At 34.5% G+C, this 23,418-nt stretch overlaps 1 protein-coding gene across 2 annotated transcripts in view; it reads left to right on the top strand.

Moving 5' to 3' along the window:
• The window catches only part of LOC128988715 (uncharacterized), a 104,673-nt gene that overhangs the window by 52,822 nt on the left and 28,433 nt on the right, over positions 1-23,418 (top strand). For both annotated transcript variants that reach the window (XM_054410286.1, XM_054410288.1), the window contains exons 10-16: positions 893-1,036; positions 3,268-3,294; positions 3,751-3,786; positions 6,956-7,006; positions 7,534-7,581; positions 8,392-8,439; positions 11,943-11,975. In XM_054410286.1, coding sequence (XP_054266261.1) covers positions 893-1,036; positions 3,268-3,294; positions 3,751-3,786; positions 6,956-7,006; positions 7,534-7,581; positions 8,392-8,439; positions 11,943-11,975 — 387 coding nt within the window. The remainder of the gene's footprint in view (positions 1-892; positions 1,037-3,267; positions 3,295-3,750; positions 3,787-6,955; positions 7,007-7,533; positions 7,582-8,391; positions 8,440-11,942; positions 11,976-23,418) is intronic.

The following is a 23,418-nucleotide window of genomic DNA, read 5'->3' as shown; positions in this document are numbered from 1 at the left end:
AAATTTGGAATTTTCGGAGAATAAACTATGTTTTTGACATATCCTAAATGTCCGTTTTACTAGGGTCATTGACTTTAGTTCACTTAATAACATCACACACTTAGCCTTTTCTTGAGGGAAAACATGTTCGTAAAGAAAATACAACTTAAGTTTATTTAAATGAATAAGTAGGTTGTCGTCGATTAGCACAACAATCAACACAGCTGTTTTATTTAAGACAAACAAAACTGTTTGAGCTACCAGATGCAGGGGTACCAATATGAAATTTTATTTGTCTTATAATAGTTTCACAGACAGTTAAAGCCCCACCATTATTTTTTTAAACCCTGTAGCCTATATATTTACTAATAATATCTGGGCCCACCCTGGACCCATTTACCCCAACTACCTGGCCCAAATACACCGTTATGAAATATTTCTTGGGGGAATGGAACACCCAAACTAGACAAAAAAAAAACAGAATGATGAATCATGCTGGCAATTCGACTTTTACTCTTTGTTATATCCATAAAGAGTATTATAATCTAATGCTAAAATCAACTGGACTTACTTTGAGTGTGTAGAAAATAGTCAAATAACTGAGTACGCCACAATGTTGTATACATTAAATTCAACATTATAATATATGGCAGCTATTAATCACAGACAGGTTTCTTGAAAAATGTATGGCCCATTTACCCCAATGGCCCAGACAACCCACTTCACTAATGCTGTAGCCTTGTTTATAAGTTGAGTAGCTGAGTGCTAAACAGTCAATCCTGAGAAAAGGCAAATCATTTAAATGTTCAAACTGGACCCAGCTGTCCTTGCATTGTTGTGTAGGCTAGACTTACCGGACCGTTTGTAAGTTAACATACCTCTATTCACTGGACTATTGGTGTGTTGCTGTCAGGTGGCTGTGGATGGTCAGCACTACCTCTCCTACAAACACAGAGTACCTCTCAAGTTCATCTCCAAAATCCAGATCCTCGGAGAAATAACTCTTGACAACGTTATCTTCCAGAACACCACTATGTACCCTTCCCCTCTGCCGCAGGTAAGTAGATTTGCTGTGTGCAGATAATGTATCACATTGAAGTTTAAGAGCCACTGGCTGGTGATAAGTGCCACTATCATAAAAAGTATAATCTTATGTGTCTTTATCAAACATATGCAATTTAGTCACACTCATGTTTGTTGGCTCTTGGTCTGTTAGTTTTTGAAATACCACATTTCCTGCTGGAAGCACTATTTGCGCTTAGTGAATGTCGGAGGGGCAAATACAAAATTATTGATCCCTTTTATTTCACAGATTATTGGTGAAGTACGTTTATCAACGCAGTGCACAATAAGCTGTTCCAGCTGCGATGCAATCCTATGGTCACTCGAAAGCCTGGCCCTCTATTAAAAAAAAAAAAGTTGCGGCACCAAGTGAGGCACCCTCCTAGGCCAAGGCTCCGGCAACTGCCGTGTCCGCTGTTAGGTTAATACTACCTGCCCGTGTAGCAAGGGAGGAAACTTTGGCCTTAGCATGAGCAAAACAGATGCGGGGTGGTAGGCTGCTATTGCGACACACCATAGACAAAAAGAATTAAATATAGACAGTCAGCCGTGCTGCAGTTACCATAGGTTCTGGCACATACTGCTGGAGCGCCATGTAGTTACGGCGTACGTGCTACGTAACTACACGGCGCTCCCAGCGGTGTGCACCAGAACCTATGGTAACCGTGGTAACCACAGCTTGGCTGACAGTCTATATTTCATTCATTTTGTCTACGGACTCATGCACCTGATGCCAGACGCCAGTGCAATGTTTACGGCGCAACAGAAGGCACAGAGTGTAATCTGTGGTTCACAGAGTTTATATCGATTATTAAACTAAATTTAAATCTACTTGATGATAAAAGCAAATTGACGCTGGTTTATTGAGTTTCGTGGCACCGTAGTGTTTTGAAAAGACATTCACCTGGCCATCTAAAAACGAGCGATGACATGGTCAAAAATCCAACAATTATGCATCCAAAGCCCCAAAAAATTGATAGCCTAATGAAGTCTTCAGTAGAACAAACCTAAATCAACACATTATTAATAAAATAAATAAATAAATGACGTATTTATTAGCCAGTGTCGTCATAAGCCAGCTTTATGATGTTATCTGTAAAAGATAACTTTGTGCTTAAAAAGATTCAGTTAAGACATCAGATAAACCTGCCGATCACCCTAAGCGTATAGACTAGCCAGTTTGTAAGATTGATAAGATTGATCAAAATCTGAATTTCAATTAATATTTCCAAATTACTTACTTACTTACTTAAAATATTTTTGAATACTTGTATTCTTAATCCTTGACTGACTATTGTCAGATAGATTGCGTCATGTCTTTTAAGAATTTAAGACTTTTTTTTAAATACTACAATAAAAAACTAATATTTTATCAATTATTTCTACTTAATATCAATTATTTTCTTAATATCAATTGTTTCTATTTTGATACAACTTTGTTCTTTTCCCTTTAGATATTTAATTATCTTGAGTAGGCCTCAAGTAGAACTAAAGCAAATATTATCCTATTTTGATGAAATTTGATAAAAATGTGTCCTACCTTCATTGGAACGAGTTCACAAAACAGCATAATCGAACAGGGGTTTATGGGGGGTTTAATGGGATGAAAATAGATCTTCCCATTTTTGACCCTAAAAACACAATATTTTATCATTTCCTTTCAAACCTATTTGTAGATCTTAAACAAAAAAATAATGTTATATATTGAAGCGTTGTATGCCAAACGGTTACAGAGATAATTTTAAAAATTGTAAATTTTAAATTCCCATGTTATTCGGTTTTAGTTTGCTTGTTTATCAATATATTTTAATCAAATTTGGCAATTTTGCTTATATCATACTTAGCTATTAACATTTTAATAAAACGACAAACCTTAATACCTTCCCTGTAGCAGCAAACCTAAGTACTCACTAAAATTAATGTTTTTTAAATAAGAAATTAAGTTTTAAGGAAATATTATTTTATAAGTACCGTAGTAGGTGTCCATTGGTCTATGGATTTCCCTATTAGGAATTAGATTTAGAACTAGAAATCAGCCTAGTCAGTAGGTTTGATGGGAGTTGGTGTATTTTACAGAACAGTATTGACATATTTTAAAATTAAATTTTCATGGTTTACATGTTCAAGAGGGTAAAAGCTTATGTTACTAATATAATTATTGTTTTGAATTAACTTTTACTAGTGTATAAGTTTTTTCTTTTAAATGCATTGGAAGTTTTTTTCCAGGGAGTGTGGATATGTGCAGAGGATTATGTAAGTTAAATTTGGTTACCGTATTATTCTTTTTGGTATTAATTGTCGTAAAGTAGTGGTTATATAATAAAAGAAAGTTTTGTAAAAGTAAACATTATTAACAGCTGAATATAGTTCTATTTAAGTTTATGAAAACGAATACATGATAAACAAACTGGGTACCGGTATTCTTGGTATCACATATCAACCCTTTATTATGATAAATTGTTGATATGAATTAATTATTATATTATTAAATTATAATAAATATAATAATTCAGATTATAAATAACTTTATTTTCATTATTATTTTTTAAAAGTGCAATTTATGGCCAAAAAATATAAACTGATGACACTAAAATGTCAATAAATTAATCTATTATGCCTTTTAGTCTACCTTTTGTAGATTTACCTGTATATTATATAGAAAATAAGGTTCAACAGGTTTACTATTATATTTAATCTTAAATTTTGCAGAATAAGGAACAGCATGGCGAAATAATTCGTAGTCCTGTAAGTATTTTCAGAAGATTTTTTGTTTTGATGAAGTGATTTTGTAAAATGGTAGATATTAGGTTCGGTTTGGCTAAAATTTTTTCAAAATCAAACCATTATTGGTACAATATTTACAGGTAAAAATTTTAACCTGATATGAAGTATCTGAAGTAAACAAGTCTGGCCCACACAACCCTAATAGTATCATTTGAAAATAAAATAGAACCATTTATTAAGCCCCCCTTAAACGGGCAAGCATGTTGGCGGCGAACATGCTCACCTGTCTATGGGGTCTGCAAGCCTTCGTACCGGCGAGAATGTTGGGCTCGTAAGACTCGGCGAGCCCAAGCCCCAACAAAATGTCTGAGAATGTCTTCGAAACAGTGTTCAGTCATCCTCAATTAATTTTTATAATCATTATTTTCGTGTGATTCTAGTTCAGCCAACAGAGATATGTGACTGAATCTGTGCCTGTTTTCAAGCCAATTATTGCAACATACTTTTTGTGGCTTGTGGTTTTTTCTCATCTTCCACACAAATAACCCACCGCAAATAATCACCACAGCGTCAGCATCCATTTTAAACACAACTTGACTGTCACAGCGCAAGAGAAGCAAGAGCACTGGGCGGTGGCAGCGAGCATGTTCACTAGCATGCTCAATTGTCTGTTGGAATCACCGAGTATGTTTGCGAGCATGCTCGACCATATGTTGGAAACGCTGAGCATGTTGGCCAATAGTCTCTCGAACATACTTGCCCGTGAGTGGGAAGCTTTTGGTAGGGTCCTAGTTTCAATGGTTTATTTGCCTATCTGATCGTCGAAAATAAAAGGGCCGAGATCATTCAGTTAAATCAGCATAAAGCTGGGTTTTCCTAGGCGCGGAAGCGGAGAGCGGAGAGAGGAACGCGGAGAGCGGAATCAAAATTAACATGGTGTTCCGCTCCGTTTCTAGGAAAACAGTAACATTAAATTACCTAAGAGAAGTGGAGTCCGCTCTCCGCGTTCCTCTCTCCGCTTTCCACTTCCGCGCCTAGGAAAACCCGGCTTAAAGGAGCCCCTCTGCATAATATGGTCCTGTTTAGTTTGAATCTAATTTTTAACCATACTATGTAATATTTTTCACACAAGGATGAATTAGAATATGAGAGATGCTGTGTCTACAGTAGACCACACAAAATTGTCCTTATTGAATTTACAACAGAGCTATTTAAAACAGAATTTAATCTATATATAACAGAATTTACAATAGACATTTGAGAAAATTGTATCAATTCTTATCCAGCCAATTGGCGTGTTGAAGGTGTTCTTACTATATCTATGTAAACCCTAAGGATATGCGTTTGTATGTAACTTATTTGGATGGAAGTTATCGAAAGGTGGAAATATAGATTTTTATAATTTTTCTTTCTTCCCCTATACATAGTAGCCTATATGGAGAAAGTATTGGTTTCGTCAAAATGTTCGAGTTTGAGTTTTAAGTTGATACTAGTGTACATGTTGCTCGAATTCGAGCAATTACAAAGTATTACAGGAGTTATTTCAGATTGAATTACAGTCATATTTACAATGAATTTAAAAGAGTCAACTCAAATATTACCGTTGTGTAACTCAGACCCTGTTTATCTTCGTTATTGATAAACCTAAAGCATTCCGGACGGTTCTCTCCTTCTCAAAATGCCTCGCTGTACAGGCAACACAGGTCATTAATAGAGGGCCAATTGAGAACGAAAAGTCGTTTTGAGGTAGTGTAAGGGCGCATTTGTAACCAAATAGTTGAAGTTGTCCAGGTTCATGTTCAGACTGTTAAGCTGATGAGTTAAGCCTATTACGCGCCACTGTTCTGTAGTTACGGTCGTTATCACGATTGCGCCTCCTGTCTATGTTTCGTTGTCGTTGCGTCGGAGACATTTAAAAGAAATAAACAACAAATAATAAACAAATTATAGCTACACAAAACGACGATAAATGCACAAATTTAAGTTACAATCATGCTAACACAATCCATCATAGCGACACAAAACAACGATAAATACACAAATTTAAGATACAACCATACTAACACGATCCGTCTTGGGGGTTATGTTTACACAAACTCAAATAGTAAATAAATGTACTCAATGTGTTTCATTGAATTGAAATGTAAATAACAGCAATAAAATTATACAGCTGATCAAAATGTAAACAATTATGTTCTTCATAAGGATAACATGGGAACTTTTAAAGCCACTGGGGCAGAGCCCAAGGGACTTTTTCAAAAATGTAAGGTCAGTTTGCAAATCTACGTGACACGCTCTTTCCAATGAGACGTCAATGGATAAAATCGGTTAAGAAATGGCGGAGGAGTTCAACCGACAAACTTTCGTGTAGCGTATTAATTATATAGATATCCATAGTGGGTGCCCCTAAAACCAAAAATTGGTTTTCAAAGTAATATCTGTGTGTGTGTGTGTGTGTGTGTGGATGTTTACAGAGCTTGAAATCTGATTTTGATGAAATAGCTACTAATCCATGGTATCTCCTGGGTGTTTTTTTTAACATTTTTATTGTTAATGTTGGTTTTCTATAAAAACTCATCAAGTAAAGGAAAAATTGGATTTGCTCAAAAACGGCCCAAATGATTTTGATAGAAATTTTAGTACATAGTCCTTTAAACTCCAAACAAAATTGTACAAATTCCATTTCCGTAAAAATTATGGTTCCAAAGTTATTGTACCTTAGGTATGTCATTTTCCAATAAAAATGCCTTAAAAACAAAAAAAATTGATTTCAGAATAGAGGCCGGTTTTGATTAAAATTTATTATGGTCTTTTTTTATGGTCTTAAAAAATTTTAACTAAATGGTACAGATCCCATTTCTGTAAAAAGTACGGTTCAAAAGTTATTGTAACTTATGTTATTTGTACTTCTCATGAAAACGCCATAAAATAACAAATTATCAGATTTTAGAAAAAAAGCTGGTTTTGATCCAAATTAATTTGTAATAGTCCTTATAATTCTAAACAAAAATAGTGCAACCTCCTTTGTAACAATTAAGGTTCAAAAGTTATTGCAACTTTTGTGATTCATCCCTATAAAATATCATAGCTAGTTACTCCCACAGCTTACTCATGATAAAGGTTGTTGACAAGCTTATGGGAGAAAGTATGTGTCAGGTTGCTGATACCGTTTATTTTACTGTGTTTTAAGGGTGTGCCGCGACTCATGCCACAACCTGACTCCACTAATGAAGTACAAAAGGCAAGTCATCATTTACTAACTTTAGTATAGGCCCGAAACTATTTGCTTACATATTAAAAACTGAATGTAAATGCAAGATGAGTAGAAATAGGTTAGATTACCTTACCTTTGTAGTTCAGCTGATGACTAAAATCAGCTGTTTCTTTTGCTAACATTCTATGAAGTGATTATTTTGTTTGGAGAATGTTCAAGATGTTTTTTGTTTAACTTGTATGTTAACAAATTACATAATTAATGAAAATATATTTTTATAAAAATAAATATTTCCTGAACACAGCCTTTCCATAAATCAATCTGTCATCAGAACTCTCTATGCTAAGTCAAGAGGACACTACTCCTATTAAAAAAAAATGTTTCTCAGTAAAAGTTAGATTCTTGTACTTTTCATGAAAGTTCTTCTATGAAAAATAGAAGTTCTTCTTCTATGAAGAACTAAATTACAATTTACAAAAATATTAACACAATGATATTTTACATTTATTTCCAGTTTTAGTAGAAGAATTAACAACCCTTTTGTTTGTTTAAAGGCTTTGGCACCAGGGCAAACAAAGGCGTCTAGAAATCTTGCACTTCTTGTAAGTATACAGGAGAACTCACAAATAGGTGTACACAGTTAATAGATTTTTAAGATATATGATCTATAACACAACTGTAATAAACTGTATACAAACTTTTATAAATAGTACCTTGTTTCTCTTTAAATAATTCCCTTGAGAGCCTTGCTATCTACTTTAATGAAGCATAAAATATTATTGCTAATTGCATTCCACTTGTAAAAAATGTAGCAATCAACACAGTCAAATGATGGGACCTCTTCTCGGCCCTATGTTATTTCTCCATAAGATAAGAAAAGGTACCGTGTCGGGACTGCAAAATTTGTGAGATATTTTGTTCTCTGTACATTAAACTTTGTTGTAGTTCTCTAAATTCCCACTAGAATGGAGGAAAATTCATTTTTTGAAGTCTCTTTATAAAGTGAATATTAGAAATGGGGCCTCTTGTCGTTATGGCGAAATAACATTGAGCAACAAGAGGTACCTTTTCTCAGACCGTGCAGAGGCTAACAAAATTATTTATTTATTTAAACCTTTTACGTCTTCAATTCAATATGTTAACCGATACTATCCTGTTCTATGATAAATTATGTATAACAATCAGTAAAAAAACTAATTTCGATATTTTTGACCTTAATTACTTATATCGGCTATACTGAAAATTTTGCATCACCGACAAGAGGTCCCTTTTCGCTTTCCACATTTATATTATTTTTTCTTTATACAATTTTCAAAAAAAAATCATTCAGGCTAGGAAAAATTGTGTTTTTGTTTATTCTGAAATAATTAATCTTAACCAGTTTTTTTTATTTGATCCAATTTGAATTTTAGACTGAACCTGTGGAATATATTGGACCTACCCAAGACACATATCAGGATGTGAGTATTACATTATGAACCTTCTCATATCATAGGCCCAACCCAATAGGACGAATAATAATAAAATAAGAATGAATGATAAACTGAATATGGGTTGTGTAGCGTATTCTAAAGTCTATTTTAGAAATAATAAAGTGGACTGTATATAATATGGGTTATTGATTTAATTTTGACAACAGAAAATAATTATGGACTTTTGGTTTAATTTTTAACACTGAACTATAGTTATGTTACCACTTTGACATTATTAAGGTCTTGAAAGAAGATCTGGTCGAATGTTGTCTAGTCCAGAAGATATGTTTCATGAATGTCCAAATGTTCTCACAGTACACAGAATTTAGAGTCAAATTAAAAAGGGTTTATTAAATGCACACAAAAGGAAAAGGTAAATGAAACAAGTCAAAATAAAAGGAGAGAGAAATGTATGATGTTACACAAACAAACGATATTAAGAGAGAGAAAATTGCACTTTTTGAACCAGAAATGTTTACATTTTTTTAATTTTTTATTATTGTATTGTTGATGACATGTGGGGATTATTTTAATATACTCATATGGTCAGCTGGCCTTTTACTGAACAGTTTGTGTTAATAAAAATGTCCTGTATAGTACACAAAGCTCTAATAATAGTTTCCTCCAATCCATACAGATTGGCAAAAAGTCGCAGGACAGTTAAATAACTGAAAAATATATTTAAGATTTAGACACAAAACTAGCTAAGATATATTAAAAAAAAATACAAAACTTGATGCAAAGATGGTGTCCATTAAAAATTCTCACACATTTTTTGGTGATACCCTACTGTCTTAGGGGAACAGCTGGCTCTCCTATGAAGAAAAGATTAAATATAATATAAGATTTAAATATAAATATAATATAATATAAACATATTAACCTATGCTTACATTTGAAATTTCTTCTGCCTCCTAGCTAGGCCACCCCCCTGAGTGGCTAGCATATAACTGAATAATGGGTCAAAATAATTATCTTTAATCTATTTAATACAAAGTTGTAAGTCTGTTTTCTCAGTCATTACTGGACCGATCTACAAGATTTATGTCTCAAATCAAAGGGGAAAATGCATAGATTTGCCGAACTTCCGTATAATTTACTTTTGTTCAATGGGCTACGACCTACAGCCCTTCAAAGGTCGAGTCAATACAATTCTTATTGAAGAATATAATACACAGTTTATACATTAATCATCAGCTGTTTTATGTTTGTCAGACATTTGTTATTATTTTTATAACCTCACTTTCAGTATGTAATCTAGGAGTTCCTGTTTATAAACACTTGGTTTTGAACAAAGAAAAGTATTTTGGTTCTTTTTATACCACAAATTATTATTTATAAATGTATTTGAACATTATTTGTATGTTTTGGTGTAAATTTTGTATTTTCGAATATGTGTTAGTTTTCCTGCTAAGGGATCTGAAGGAAAGTGGTAATTGACTTGAAGTTTGAGTATGGAATGTGAAATAATACCCATAGTAGGGAAAGAAACACTGTTTGTTCCAATCAATAACATTTATTCTCTATGGCCACCAGAACATAGGGAAATCTGCTTGCAAGTTGTACAGAAAATTGCTCATGAGTGAGAAATATACAAAGATTTTATCGCAGGTGAACTCAAATTCAGTGTTTGATGTTCAGCAGTACTTTACTTTCTCAAGATGGCGAGTGCGCTGGATACGTTGAACTACAATGTAAATTTTGTATTTTTGGATAATGGGTTTGTTTCCCTGAGTGATCCGAAGGAAAAGTGCTAATTATTGAGTTCAAAGTCAATGGATACGTGCAACTACAATTTTTCAGTGAACTATACCCTAACTATTTTTTTCGAGTACACAGGGAAGTTGCTTGAGAAACTGTGACTTACGATTTCGGTTCTGGCGAAGAAGTGTGTGGCTTGATGTTTAATGGCAATGTAACTCGGGATTACAGTGTTATAAAACTTTAAGTGTCATAATCCCCAGGGTGTGAAGAGTACAAAAAGAAAAAGAAAAGGTAAAAAGTCATTAACTGTGGGCGTAAATAGACAACCAAAACAAAAAATATGTAGAGAACCATTCAACTAAAAAAAAAATAGCAGTGATGGTGTTAAATGTGCTCTGGAAGTCCCTACAAAAACACAGACTCTTTTGAATTACGGTCGTTAAATTGGATTTGTCACTACAGTAAATCTATGAATTTCGAGTCAGAACAGACTAACAGGGTCACAAATATACTCTCCTTATGTTGGCTCAAGGTGAAGGTAAAATTAGCTCCTTATCGACATTCTGAGTTCATGGAAAATCTAGTCAACGGGGCTAAAAGTATTAAGTATCAAAATAAACAAAAAACTATCAAAAACTATTTGGATAATATAAGATCATACAATTCTGCATTTTCAATGGCGAGTTCTAAGTCTTACTTAGACAAATCAACATCATTCTGTTAGTCTATTTAAGAGTCGGGACTCCTTTTACCATCGGAAGGACCGTTAATACCCTCTAACATTGAACCAAAGTATGCCCAACTTAATGTACACGAAGTAAACACAGCTGTTACTCATAGAATGGAGCAAAGATCCGTGATATGCAAGCAACTGCTGATGCATGATTTAAGTGACTATCTTTATTCCACACAACGAATGTAATGAACAAATAAATGATCTCCATAGCATAAGTAGCTTATTAGGTTATCAGCATCGCCCAGTTAGTACACTATTTATTTTTCAAATGAAACTCAAATTAATATAAGATATTCATTTGGTTAAACTAATATATTGGTTTGATTAACATAAATAGTTTATACAGGCAAACTATCAGTTTTATTTCATTTAAAAAAAAAGTAACCCCTAAATAAAATTCAAAGATTAAAAGTGTTTGTTATGTCTTTTATTGCTGACAATATTCTCGTGGCGGAGCACGGGCAATAAATTAACTAGTGCCTATTAACTTCGTACCAAGTTGTCCTAGCTCTATATAGGTATTGATTACTTTTTAAAAATTCTTAGGCTAATGTGAAGCAAGCTTCTTATACAAAAGTTAATAAAAATTAAAGTAAAAGTAGTTTCTTCATAGATTCAAATCTTACCAAATTGACATTTTTTACTAAATTTGTGTCTTTTAAGCACATCAAAAACATAACATCCAATCCAAAAATTAACAACATATTTTTGTTGTTATTTTAAAATCACTTTTCCTTTATCTCAATTAATTTTCCATTGCTCACGTGTGTTTAAGTTCTGTTACAATGCATTCCCACAATTTTAAATCAGCAATTTTTCTTGTTATCATTATAACAATATAAAAAAGCACAATTATTGTCCTATCATTTGTTAAGGATGTTTTTTGCATTGTGTAAAAAGTCTTGTTCATAACTTAAACCAGAAGTGCTTTAACTACAGTTTGTTTGGCTTTGCTTCTTGTTTAAGGTAAAGTTTTGTCATCTATGCTTGCAATAAAATGTAAATATTAATCGGTTAAATCAATTAATCATTGGTAAATATTTTACTACAGGATTCCCCAGGAGGGTGTCTTGGCACTACTATGGTAAGTACTGTAATTTGTTTGTCTATATTATGTACTTGATCTAACATAATAAATGTTAAGATTTTCTATGAAGTAGATCACGATCACGATCAGAAGTAGGAGCTTTGTATTTATATTTAGTAATATACAATAGTTTTAATAAAGGCTACATTTAAAATTATTTATACTAGTGGTCCTCCAGTGGTCGAAAACTGGACAAAAAACGTGTAGTATGTAGAGGCTTCACACTGTAAATAAAACATAGGTTTGGAATTTATTCCATTTGTTTTGATTTTCTGTTTATATTTTGACACTAGCATGACAACCCATAAGGCCAATTTTAATTTTTTTATTATTTTAAATACATTTTTGTGCTTAATTTTGAGCCTATTTCAATTTATAAAGAGATTCTGCACATCTACAAAGAACATAATCTATCTTTCTAACGGTATGCGTAGATTTTCCTTGCGATGCACACAAGCTGAGAAAAAGGTTTTAATGAAACATTAGTGTATAGGCCTACCTGTTGCTCGAATTCGAGCAACTGCTAAGTATTACATGCATTTAAAACTAGTAACAGTCATAATTTCTGATCACTTTGACTCAAAGATTATGGAACTACTCAAACACTATTTCTATTTCTTCCCCTTGGTGGTGTTCTATGACTTTCCTATGTTTCCATAGTTTACAAATTGGCTCTTTCAATTATTACTAAGAAGTGCAGCACAGTCTTAATTCAGTTTTCTTTTTAGTAACTTATATCAAATTATCCAGGCTCTCACTTTTTCCATTCTAATATTTACGCCAACCCAAATTCAAATAGTAAATATTTCATTTCAACCAAGTCAGTAAATGTTTGTAGCAAACTGTTAAATTAAGCAAACTTATTGACTGTTTACAATTAACATATGTTCTTCTCACTTTTGATTTCTGACAACCAGCTGCGGAGTTTCATAACAATGTTTGTTTCCCATGTTAATCTTATGGTAAAATATGAAACTTTAAAGGGCCCCAGGGCCTCACTCTCTAATTATTTCCATAAAAATAACGTTTCCTGCACAACTTCACGATACGCTCTTTCCAATGACACCAAAAACATGTCAATCGGTTCAGTGTAGTTTCGGAGGAGTAATTGTTACAAAAATAAAATAATAGATATAGCTGCTTGCCTATTAATTTATAGATATACTAGCTGCGTGCCCGTTCTTCGCACGGGGATCTTATCGTAGTCAGTTAAAAGCTTCTTACATTAAGCACAGCAGTTGGTTTGCATACTTTCAGATATGCTGACAAAACTATTATATAAACCTTCGCAAATACAGTATCTGACAGTTTCAAGCCAAAACTAATGCTTCGCAATTAAATGTCACCCGGATCTTGTTGGTCCATATGTTAAATCCAATGATTAAACTAAAAAATGCTTTATAAATCTATGAGGCATAGCCCTGAGGTAGGCCTATAATTGAAAGTTACTTTCCACAATGGTTAAAAGTATTTAAGGTACTACCTCAACCTCACAATTTAACACTTTATTTGTGTTAAGGTGGTCTTGCCCTTTCCGTGAAACACTGAGAAATTAGATCATTAATGAATTAACAACAGACATACACAAAAAAATACAGAACTTAATTAGGGAATTTGCTATGCTTTAAGCATAACAAAGTACATATAAAATTATTATTTGAAATCTTTGTTAATGTTATAAAATTTTATCATATCAATTTATATTTGCTTGGACCGAAGATGACCCGAAATGCTGTCAAAATGCTACATGAATCGGCTTGCTATATGAAATGAAGTACTATAGACGATTAAGATTGGTAATTTATAGTAAAAATTACCAAAATAGGCCACGAACTATTGATACATAAACAACGTTTAAAGCATATTAACATTTCATGATGGTTTGCTGAATAAATGTTTTACTAAAATGCATTATTGTTTTCTTAGCAATTAACTAACATTTTGGAATCCAGACAGAAGAAGCAAAACTTATACAGTTAAGACATCAATTAAATTGAATATGCCTGTAATAAAAAGGTGCAACACCAACGATAACTAATTTGTAAATTACAGTGATGTGTTGGTACGTAAAAATGATTCTTGCTGCTACTACCGGTTCAAAGGAAAAGAACCAGTACCAAAAACCAACGTTTACAGTTAAGAACTATAGTACATCCGACTAATTATATGCGTTAATAAAGGTTATTGATCCCTTGGTTTTGGATTTTCTCGTAAAAAGCTATCATCAATCAAAGTTATTTCCCATTAATTGCTTTATTTGTAAGAAACTTTTAATGTAAACTTATCTGTGTCAGTTTGAAAAAAAAACAATCTTATACAACAACTTTTTGTTATTTAATAGATTACGTATTCCCTAAACAATGATTGGTATATCTCTTAACATCGGAAGGAAATGTGATAAAAATCACACAACGTTGGGGTTTTGGAAGTTTGTAATTTTATTTCTTAAGTAGGTAGGCCGCGTGTATTCTAGGGAAGAGTACCGGTATAAAAAATCGTCGTAGAAAAGGTTGTTATTATTGGGTAGGCGTACGTACCCAAGAGATGGGCTACGGGCCTATTGTCTGTATGGTTCAGCGATTGCATCACACGGTGAGTAGGAACTATCGACTATATATACAGTAGAGTCCCGATAATCCGAACTTCGGTAATCCGAAAGTCCGCTTAATCCAAAAACGTTTTTTTTTTTTTTTTTTTTTTTTTAAAGGATATTCAAAAAAATGTTAAAAGTGAAAAACGGTTATGCTTTATTAATAGAAAATACAGTGAATAATAGAATGGCAAGTACAAATTACACAAGTACAGTAGCCTACTTTTCAAATGTATAGTACAGTAAAGACAGTGTTTGAAACTTACATATAGTGTTGAACTGAATGTCTTAAGTTGGTTTAAAAAAGTCTGTTACAATTTTTTGACGAAGATTAAAGGATCTCTCTTTAGAAGCATAATGACGCCAACGCCTTAGAAACAATGTATCGGCTGGGGTCGAGACGGACTGTTGTTCAACGTAACGTAGCGCTAGATCAAAGGCAGCCGCCGCGTCCGAGTGGGATACTCTCTGCTCGCTGCCGTCGTCAGCTTCGCCTTCACTCTCGTCTGAGATGTTTTCTGGTTCCCTCAAAACCCTTTCAACGATCTGCTGATCACTTAAAACTTCATGATCATTGTCGTCAGCTTGTAACCACTCATTCACGTCATTTGCATTAGTGTCCTCACACCCAGGAATGTTTTGTAACAGCTCCTGCACCTGCACAACATTGTTTCTTTCTTCGTTGATTCAAGTTGTCCTGAAAAGTTAGGCTTGGCCACAGTTTACTCCAAGATTTTTTCAACAGTTGTTCACTTGTAGATTCCCATGCTTCTGCTACCCAATAAATGACGTCTTTAATGTTTACCATCTTGAGCTTTTGAAGCAACGAGAGCGTTTCGTCCTGATCTTCCAGTATTCTTTTTCCTATATACAACCTATATACAACTTTTTCCTATATGAGAGCTTCACATGCTGTAGTACATGTTGATCCATTGGCTGGATCAAAGGGGTCACATTCGGTGGTAAAAACACGGCCCTTATATCTCCACTTATTAATTCGTCGTCTGACGGGTGAGAGGTTGCATTGTCGAGAAAAAGTAATGCTCGAACCGGTAAGCCATTTTCGTTACAAAATCGAGTGACTTCGGGAACAAAGTGGTCGTTAAACCATCCCTTAAATAGTGCTGAGGTCATCCAAGCATTTTTGGAGTTTTTGTAGACGACAGGCAATGCATTTATATTTAGGTTTTTAAATGCCCTTGGTTTTGCTGCTTTGCCGATAACCATTAAAGGGAGTTTATGATTTCCTGCAGCATTACTACAGGCCAAAACTGTCAATCTTTCCTTGCTTATTTTTAAACCAGGTGCACTTATTTCTTCTTTAGAAGCCAGACTTTTTTTAGGCAATGCCTTAAAATTAAGCCCAGTTTCATCAGCATTGTAAATTTGCTGCGGTGAATAGTTTCCTTCAGCAATCAGTTCAGCAAATGTATCTGAAACGTATTCGGTTGCAGCAGCCTCATTTGACGATAGACGTTCACCCGTAATGGCTAATTGTCGTATGCCGTGACGCTTCTTAAAACGATCAAGCCAACCTGTGCTAGCAGAAAAAGATGTGTCTCCGTTCAATAATTCATTTAGCTGTAGAGCTTTTTCTTTGATCAAGGGTCCACTAATCGGGGTACCTTTTTCTCTATCTTGAGAAAACCAAACAAACAAAGCACTGTCGAGGTTCTCCAGTGGTGTTGTTTTCGCTGTATGGCGGGATTTTGTACACTTACTTGTGGAAGCAATACAAAACTGTTCTATTTTCAAACGGTTTTTCTTCCAGTCGGTGATTGTAGCATTCCCCACACCAAACTCAACAGCCAATTTTGACGCACTTTCACCATTGTCCAATCGTTTTAACACTTCAAGTTTGTCTTGCAATGTAACCGAAGTATGTTTACGTTTTGAAGCCATTTCTTCACCACACTCACAACCTCAAAAGATAACGTTACAAAGTGTACATAAATGTACGCGCTGCCACCTATCGGGGAAAGCTGAAACTACTGTACTGTACTACAGTAGCACCATCGTGTAACGCCGGTAATGCAGACACGAAAAGTGACCCAGTACGTGCTGCCACCTATCGGGGAAAGTTGGAACTACTAGCACCATCGTGTAACGCCATTAATGCAGACACATAAAGTGACCCAGTACGTGCTGTCACCTATCGGAAAAAGCCGAAACTGCTAGCACTGTTGTGTTACGACACTTAGTTGCACTTCGTCAAAGTATTATGTACTGTAATATCCGAGCAGCTGGGCGAGATAGACTCGTTGTTAGTAGGCCAGTGGGCAATCTTAAACGTTGTATTTCATAGTTACGTGCATTTTAGTAAAAATTTCGCTTAATCCGAAATATTCGGTAATCCGAAATGGGTCCGGTCCCAACCATTTCGGACTATCGGGACTCTACTGTATAGTCTGTTGGTAGGAACAGAAAGTGACACATTGGAAAATCAAGTTTAGCATCATCCGTAAACCTCTGTTACAATCACCCACTGCAGTTGTGATTTTTTACTTTACTCTATACACAACCGCCCTTGAAGCACCGTCAATGAGTGGAAACATTGTTTCTAAGCTATAGGCGACGATCATTACTAAGCGAAGCTCTTATACGTCGACTCTTATGCATTTCGTAATACGTAAACTCATCCTAGACGGCTGAATCAATCGTTTTCAAATTTTGCATGGTGATAAAGACCATATCGGTGAGTGCCAACATCTATATGGCAATAAAAGTCTCTCAAGAATCCGCCCCACTGGGTCTCAAAGTTTCAATGTAATCCTTATGGAAGCAGTATTTGACACATAAACAAAGACATATGATCAGCTGTTGACTTTTAAATGCAGTAGATAAAGAAATAGCTGATAGCATTAATCCACAGATATTAGAACAGAAACGGTATGGATCATAAATATAATCAAATGAAGACACTAGCTTAAGGTCCGTGACGTAGGAAGTGGTGAAGGAAGTAGTAAAGGTGAGCAGTCTGGAGTGTGGAAACTGTTTATGACGATAAGATTTAGGCATCTGCATTCCTAAAATTCTATGGAAAGGGAGGAAAATGGGTCCGTGACGTAGGAAGTGGTGAAGGAAGTAGACAATGAAAACTGTCCGGAGTGTGGGAACTGTTTATGACGATTAGATTAAGGTATCTGCATTCCAAAAATTCTATGGGAAGGGAGGAAAACGAGTCCGCGACGTAGGAGGTGGTAAAGGAAGTAGTCAAGGCGAGCAGTATGGAGTGTGGAAACTGTTTATGACGATTAGATTTAGGTATCTGCATTCCTAAAATTCTATGGGAAGGGAGGATAACGGGTCCGCGACGTAGGAAGTGGTGAAGGAAGTAGTCAAAGCGAGCTATCCGAAGTGTGGAAACTGTTACTATTGAGCAAAGATTATACTGAAGATTACTCGATACATTGTAGGCCTAGTAAAGGCTAGCAGTGCGAAGTATTGGGAAGTGTGGGATCTGTTTATGATGATTAGATTTTAAGGTCTGCAAACCTAAAATGCTATGGAAAGGGAGGAAATTAGGTCCGTGACGAAGGAAGTGGTGTAGGAAGTAGTAAAGGCGAGTCGTCCGGAGTTTGGGATCTGTTTATGACCAATACATTAAGGTATTGGCAATCCAATAATGCTAAGGGAAGGGAGGTAAACAGGTCCGTGACGTAGGAAGTGATGAAGGAAATAGTAAAAGCGAGTTTTTCGGAGTTTGGGATCTGTTTATGACGATTAGATTAAGGTATCTGAAATCCTAAAATGCTATTGAAAGGGAAGGAAACAGGTCCGTGACGTAGAAAGTGGTGAAGGAAGTAGTCAAGGCGAACTGTCCGGAGTGCGGGAACTTTTTATGATGACTAGATTAAAGTATCTGCATTCCTAAAATTCTATGGGAAGGGAGGAAAACGGGTCCGCGACGCAGGAAGTGGTGAAGGAAGTAGTCAAGGCGAGCAGTCCGGAGTGTGGAAACTGTTAATGACGATTAGATTTAGGTATCTGCATTCCTAAAATTCTATGGGAAGGGAGGAAAACGGGTCCGCGACGTAGGAAGTGGTGAAGGAAGTAGTCAAGGCGAGCAGTCCGGAGTGTGGATACGGTTTATGACGATTGTTCTCCTAATACATCATTTATCAAATACTGATTATCTGTTTAGAGAGTATATACCATTGTAAAAAAAAAAATACCCCCGCCATTAGTCCAACCATTCAAATGTCCCGCCTAATTGGCACTCGCAAGTCCAAGACCGCTCGCTGCAAGCAGGCGAGTAAAAGGAGTCAACCAACTCGCTGTCTTGTGCCTGGCTTCGAACGGACATCATGGGTCTCTAAATTGGTGGGAAATGGGGGGTCGCCCCATTGAGGTATTGTGTCGTAGGGTAGTAGTAGTAGTATTAATTAATATGTAATTTCATCTCAGGTAACCAAATTCCCTATGTCATTTATTCGGACGCGTTGCAGAAAGTCAACAGTCCCGGAAGGTCAAATAATTTATACCTGTGCCGCTAGGTCAAAAACTACAATGTTTGCAGTGTCTGTAGATCAAACATCTCAGTAAGTCAAATAGTACAGTCCGTGCTAAAAACGTAGTCTATGTTAAAGCAATTGACTTATTGGGAATTTGACCTAATGCAACAGCAGTTTTAATATAACGAAATAAGATAAAATATAAGTTCAGTTTCGCTGAGTCAACAGTGCCGGAAGGTCAAAAGTATAATCTGTTAAAAACAACGATAGTCCTCTCGACGCATGACTTCAATAATTTCGTGTTTTGGTGTACTTAAAGTTGTGCTAAAATTTTGAAAATTGGCACAGAGCTTCTTGGTTAGTCCTACTCAATGACTATTTCGTTGGAACTTTAAACTATTTACCGATCTAATTAATAAAAATTGATATGTATGGTGAAATAGTTTTAAATCGTGATTTCTAACATGAAAAAGTTAGCATGCGAGATTTTTGTTTGTTTTTGGGTTAGAGAGGTTTTGTCTGTGGCAAAGTTGTAGCCAAAAGTGTGATGCGTAAAATATATTTTTTTGAATTTTTTACAATTAGTGGTTCAATAGATAACTTGGGTTGAAGAGGACGGCAAATCTAGCATTTCGCAACGCATGGAAAGAACTACATCGTGCGATGCGACTGCTGAGTGGACTTTTAATTTACTATTCTAAGGACAAGAAAAAGATGAATATACAGATCACCAGTACATTCATATAATTTATAAAACATCTTTCTGTATTACCAGCTTAAATTTTTCACTTATAAGAATACATCATAAACAGGGTGTTAAAAATAAGCGGAGAGATACTTTACCTAGTAATTCCTTGGGTCAAAATAAACAGAAAATCAAGGATAACATTTTTTCCAAAATCGTTTCGTTAACCAGATATCCACCATTTTGTATTTTTTACATACAAATATTTATCTTTGCACTTTTCTAACCGATGTTTATGAAACTTGGTTTGTATGTTAAGGTAGGAGAGACCCATGTTATAAAAAAAGATTCATCTCGATTCACCCTAAAATTTCAAAATTTAACACTTAACTACAATATAATATACTTTACTACGCCACAATATTTACGTATCACAATAAATCTTTAACAAAATAAAACGTTAACATTTTTAAAATCCAAAGTAAATCAATATAATCTTTCTTTTTTGAAAAATATATTTAAAAAAGGCGATGGTAAAATAACGACAGGCGAGTTTCATGAAACTCTGACCAAACTTGACCTCTGCTGCTATTAATTGACTGTATGTACTATTAATTAACAGCTGTGTCTAAGGATTATGTCGGCCTTAGTCACAAACAGGACAACAAGATCGCTCCACTCATCCCACACTCATCTCCATTCATACTAGGCTTAAAATGCATACATTTGTATGGTCGCCATTTCAAAGCAACATGGCTACATTATCAATGACAAACGTGGAAACCCTTATACGAGTGTGAGTAAGTCCGAAAACAACTCTAAAAAAACAATAAGCAATAAATTGCAAGAACCGTTGCTTATAATCATTGGGTATACACGTATGTACTGACGTGTATACTCAATGCTTATATCGAACTGTTATATGTACATCGTGAGAATTTCCATTAGTTGTTCCATTTAGTTGTGTGTCCATTAGTATAATATTTTAGTTGACTCTTTTAAAGTCGGCGGAAATTGTGACTGTTATTACCCTTGAAATAATGTTTGTGTAGTACTTTGCAATCCTACCAATGCTTATAGAATCATACGATTACAACATTCTGGTTAGAATATGTCGCATAGAGTGATGACTAATGTATCTTTTTGGTTTGCTTGTAAAACAGGAGCAACAGAGATTTTCCACCGACTTAAACAATACGATACTCCAAAATTGTTCATTGCAATAACAAAATATCACACAGTTTGATGAATACTTGTGTGTAACAGTACACCTGTATTCTATCTATTTTACCTTTTATTTTTCCAAGACTTTATAGAAAATCACGCATTACGTGATCAGTGAAGAAAGGCTGTATAGTCCAGTCATTGAGTAGTGGAGGTTCAACAAAATTGATTCAAAAGGTTTTTCAATGGATTTCATTAGTTTTATACCTCCACAAAACACAAAAAAAGTCTACCAAAATCTGACTTGGGGAAGTACCTGAATTATGGTATTTAAATTAAAATAATAATTGCTCCGTGAAAAAAAAAACAGATAAAATATTGTTGCTATATATAGGGTGTAGTATATCGTTTTTAATGTTTTGAAGGGTGGGGAAACTAAATATGCAACTTAAAATGTGATTTGACGTCATTTGACACCACAATATGGCCGTCAAAATATTTTTCAAGGAGGAAAAACTAAAATAAAACTCACATTTAGATATAGTTAGATAAAGTTGTGTGGAGGTATAAAACTAATGAAATCCGTTGAAAACCCTTTTGAATTAATTTTGTTGAACCTCCACTATATATTTCTCTTTAATTACCGGACTAGTATCCCATGTGTTTTATAGGTAAAGAAGACAAGGGCGGTCCTAGACATATATTTGGGGGGGGGGGTCACCGGGGGCCTGGGGGGTATGGAATACCCCCCAAAAAGGAGGGGGGGGGAAAATATATAAATAAACAAATATAGGCTATACAGGGTGATCAACTCAAGGAGGCCACCATTGGTATATCGGAAACGGTAAGAATTAGAGAAAACTTAAAATGGGGAACATTCCTTTATTTTTTGTGGCAGTTAAAAATATGATTTTAGTTTTTTGGCCAAATTTGAAATTTCTTATCGAACACCCTATATTTTATCATGTTTTCGGATGGAATAGGCAATTAAAAAACTTTTTTATCCTTGACATTTTTTCAATAAACCCACTCGTTTAGGAGTTACAGCTTATGGAAAAGTGACTTCCGGTGTACATATTATATCATGTAACTCCTAAACAAGTAAGTTTATAGCAAAAATGCGAAGAGTAAAAAAGTCTTACAATTGCATCCACATTCCAATAAGACCATAAAATTCATTATAAATATAAATTATATTATTTTAAAAATGGCGGCAAACTTGAAAAGTGGAAATTTTTTTATTTTATAGTCTTTAAGGAATGTAGAGGCAATTCTAAGACTAATTAATTTTTTGCAATTTTGCTCTAAACTTACTTGTTTAGGAGCTACATGATGTAAAATGTACACCGGAAGTCATTTTTCCATAGGCTGTACTCCTAAACGAGTGGGTTTATCAAAAAAGTGTCAAGGCTAAAAAAGTTTTTAAATTGCATATTCTGTCCGAAAACATGATAAAAAAAACTAAAATCATATTTTTTACTGCCACAAAAAATAAAGGAATGTCCCCCATTTAATGTGTTCTCTAATTCTTACAGTTTCCGATTTCCCAATGGTGGCCTCCTTGAGTTGATCACCCTGTATATATGAATTTGAACGTGTTTTTGGCCTCTAGGGACCTCAAAACGAAAAATTAAATCGGTCCCGGGTCCAGGTGTTACCATAAGTACTACGGTAATAGCTTATTCCCTATATGGGAAATTCGCCAAAAACCTAATAGTTATATAGAACAATATTACATTCAACCAGCTGTTAGTTAAAACAAATTATATGGGACTAAAACAAATCGATGATTACAAAGATTCCTTTAAAAAATAATTTGAACTACTGTATTTTACTATGCATATTTAATTAATCTGCCATCCTCGTACCGAAGAATTAAATGTATCAATGGTCAGCATTACACATACATAGTATAAATAAGTCAACCATAAGTATGTATTTGAATTTTCTTCCAAATGCTGAATTTGTGTCACAAATGCTGAATGTTACAGCTGTTAAGTTAAGCAAATTATATTGTACTAAAAGCTAGCTAGAAGCATTGACTTATTGGAGAAGGTTAGCATCGGCTGCTAGACTTTTTAAAAACTAAAACTTAATTTATAAAAAACTGGGACACTAATTTTAAATTATGGCTTTGAAATTATCTAGTTCTCAAAATTGTCTTTCTTTCAACACAAAACTAATGAAAATCCATCGACTGGTTGATTCAGAATCGTGAAAAAACCCCATTTACGTTTTAATAATATATATGATAGTTTGTACAGGTTTCAACCCTTCCGTGGCCTAATACATTTACACAGTTTATAGCTAGACTACATTATAACTCATAAAATAGTTCTACAATTAAATGGATCTCCTTTTACAAACGCATATAATAACCAGAAATGTTCAGATCGTCCTTGCGTGTATTTTATGCCACAAATTTTGACGAAAGGCTTTTCATTACATAAACTATACCTATTTACAGTGTTGACCAAACAGTTGGCAAGAAGCATTAATAGATAAGCTATGTACCAAATATGATAATTTTAGCTCTATTCTAATTAT

This window comes from Macrosteles quadrilineatus, unplaced genomic scaffold, assembly GCF_028750875.1.
Source record: "Macrosteles quadrilineatus isolate MER2022 unplaced genomic scaffold, UCM_ALF_1.0 Scaffold_3__2_contigs__length_128488019, whole genome shotgun sequence".
Classification (NCBI taxonomy): Eukaryota; Metazoa; Arthropoda; class Insecta; order Hemiptera; family Cicadellidae; genus Macrosteles; species Macrosteles quadrilineatus.
The sequence above is the reverse complement of the archived record's forward strand: the minus strand, read 5'-3'. Positions and strand labels throughout refer to the sequence as shown.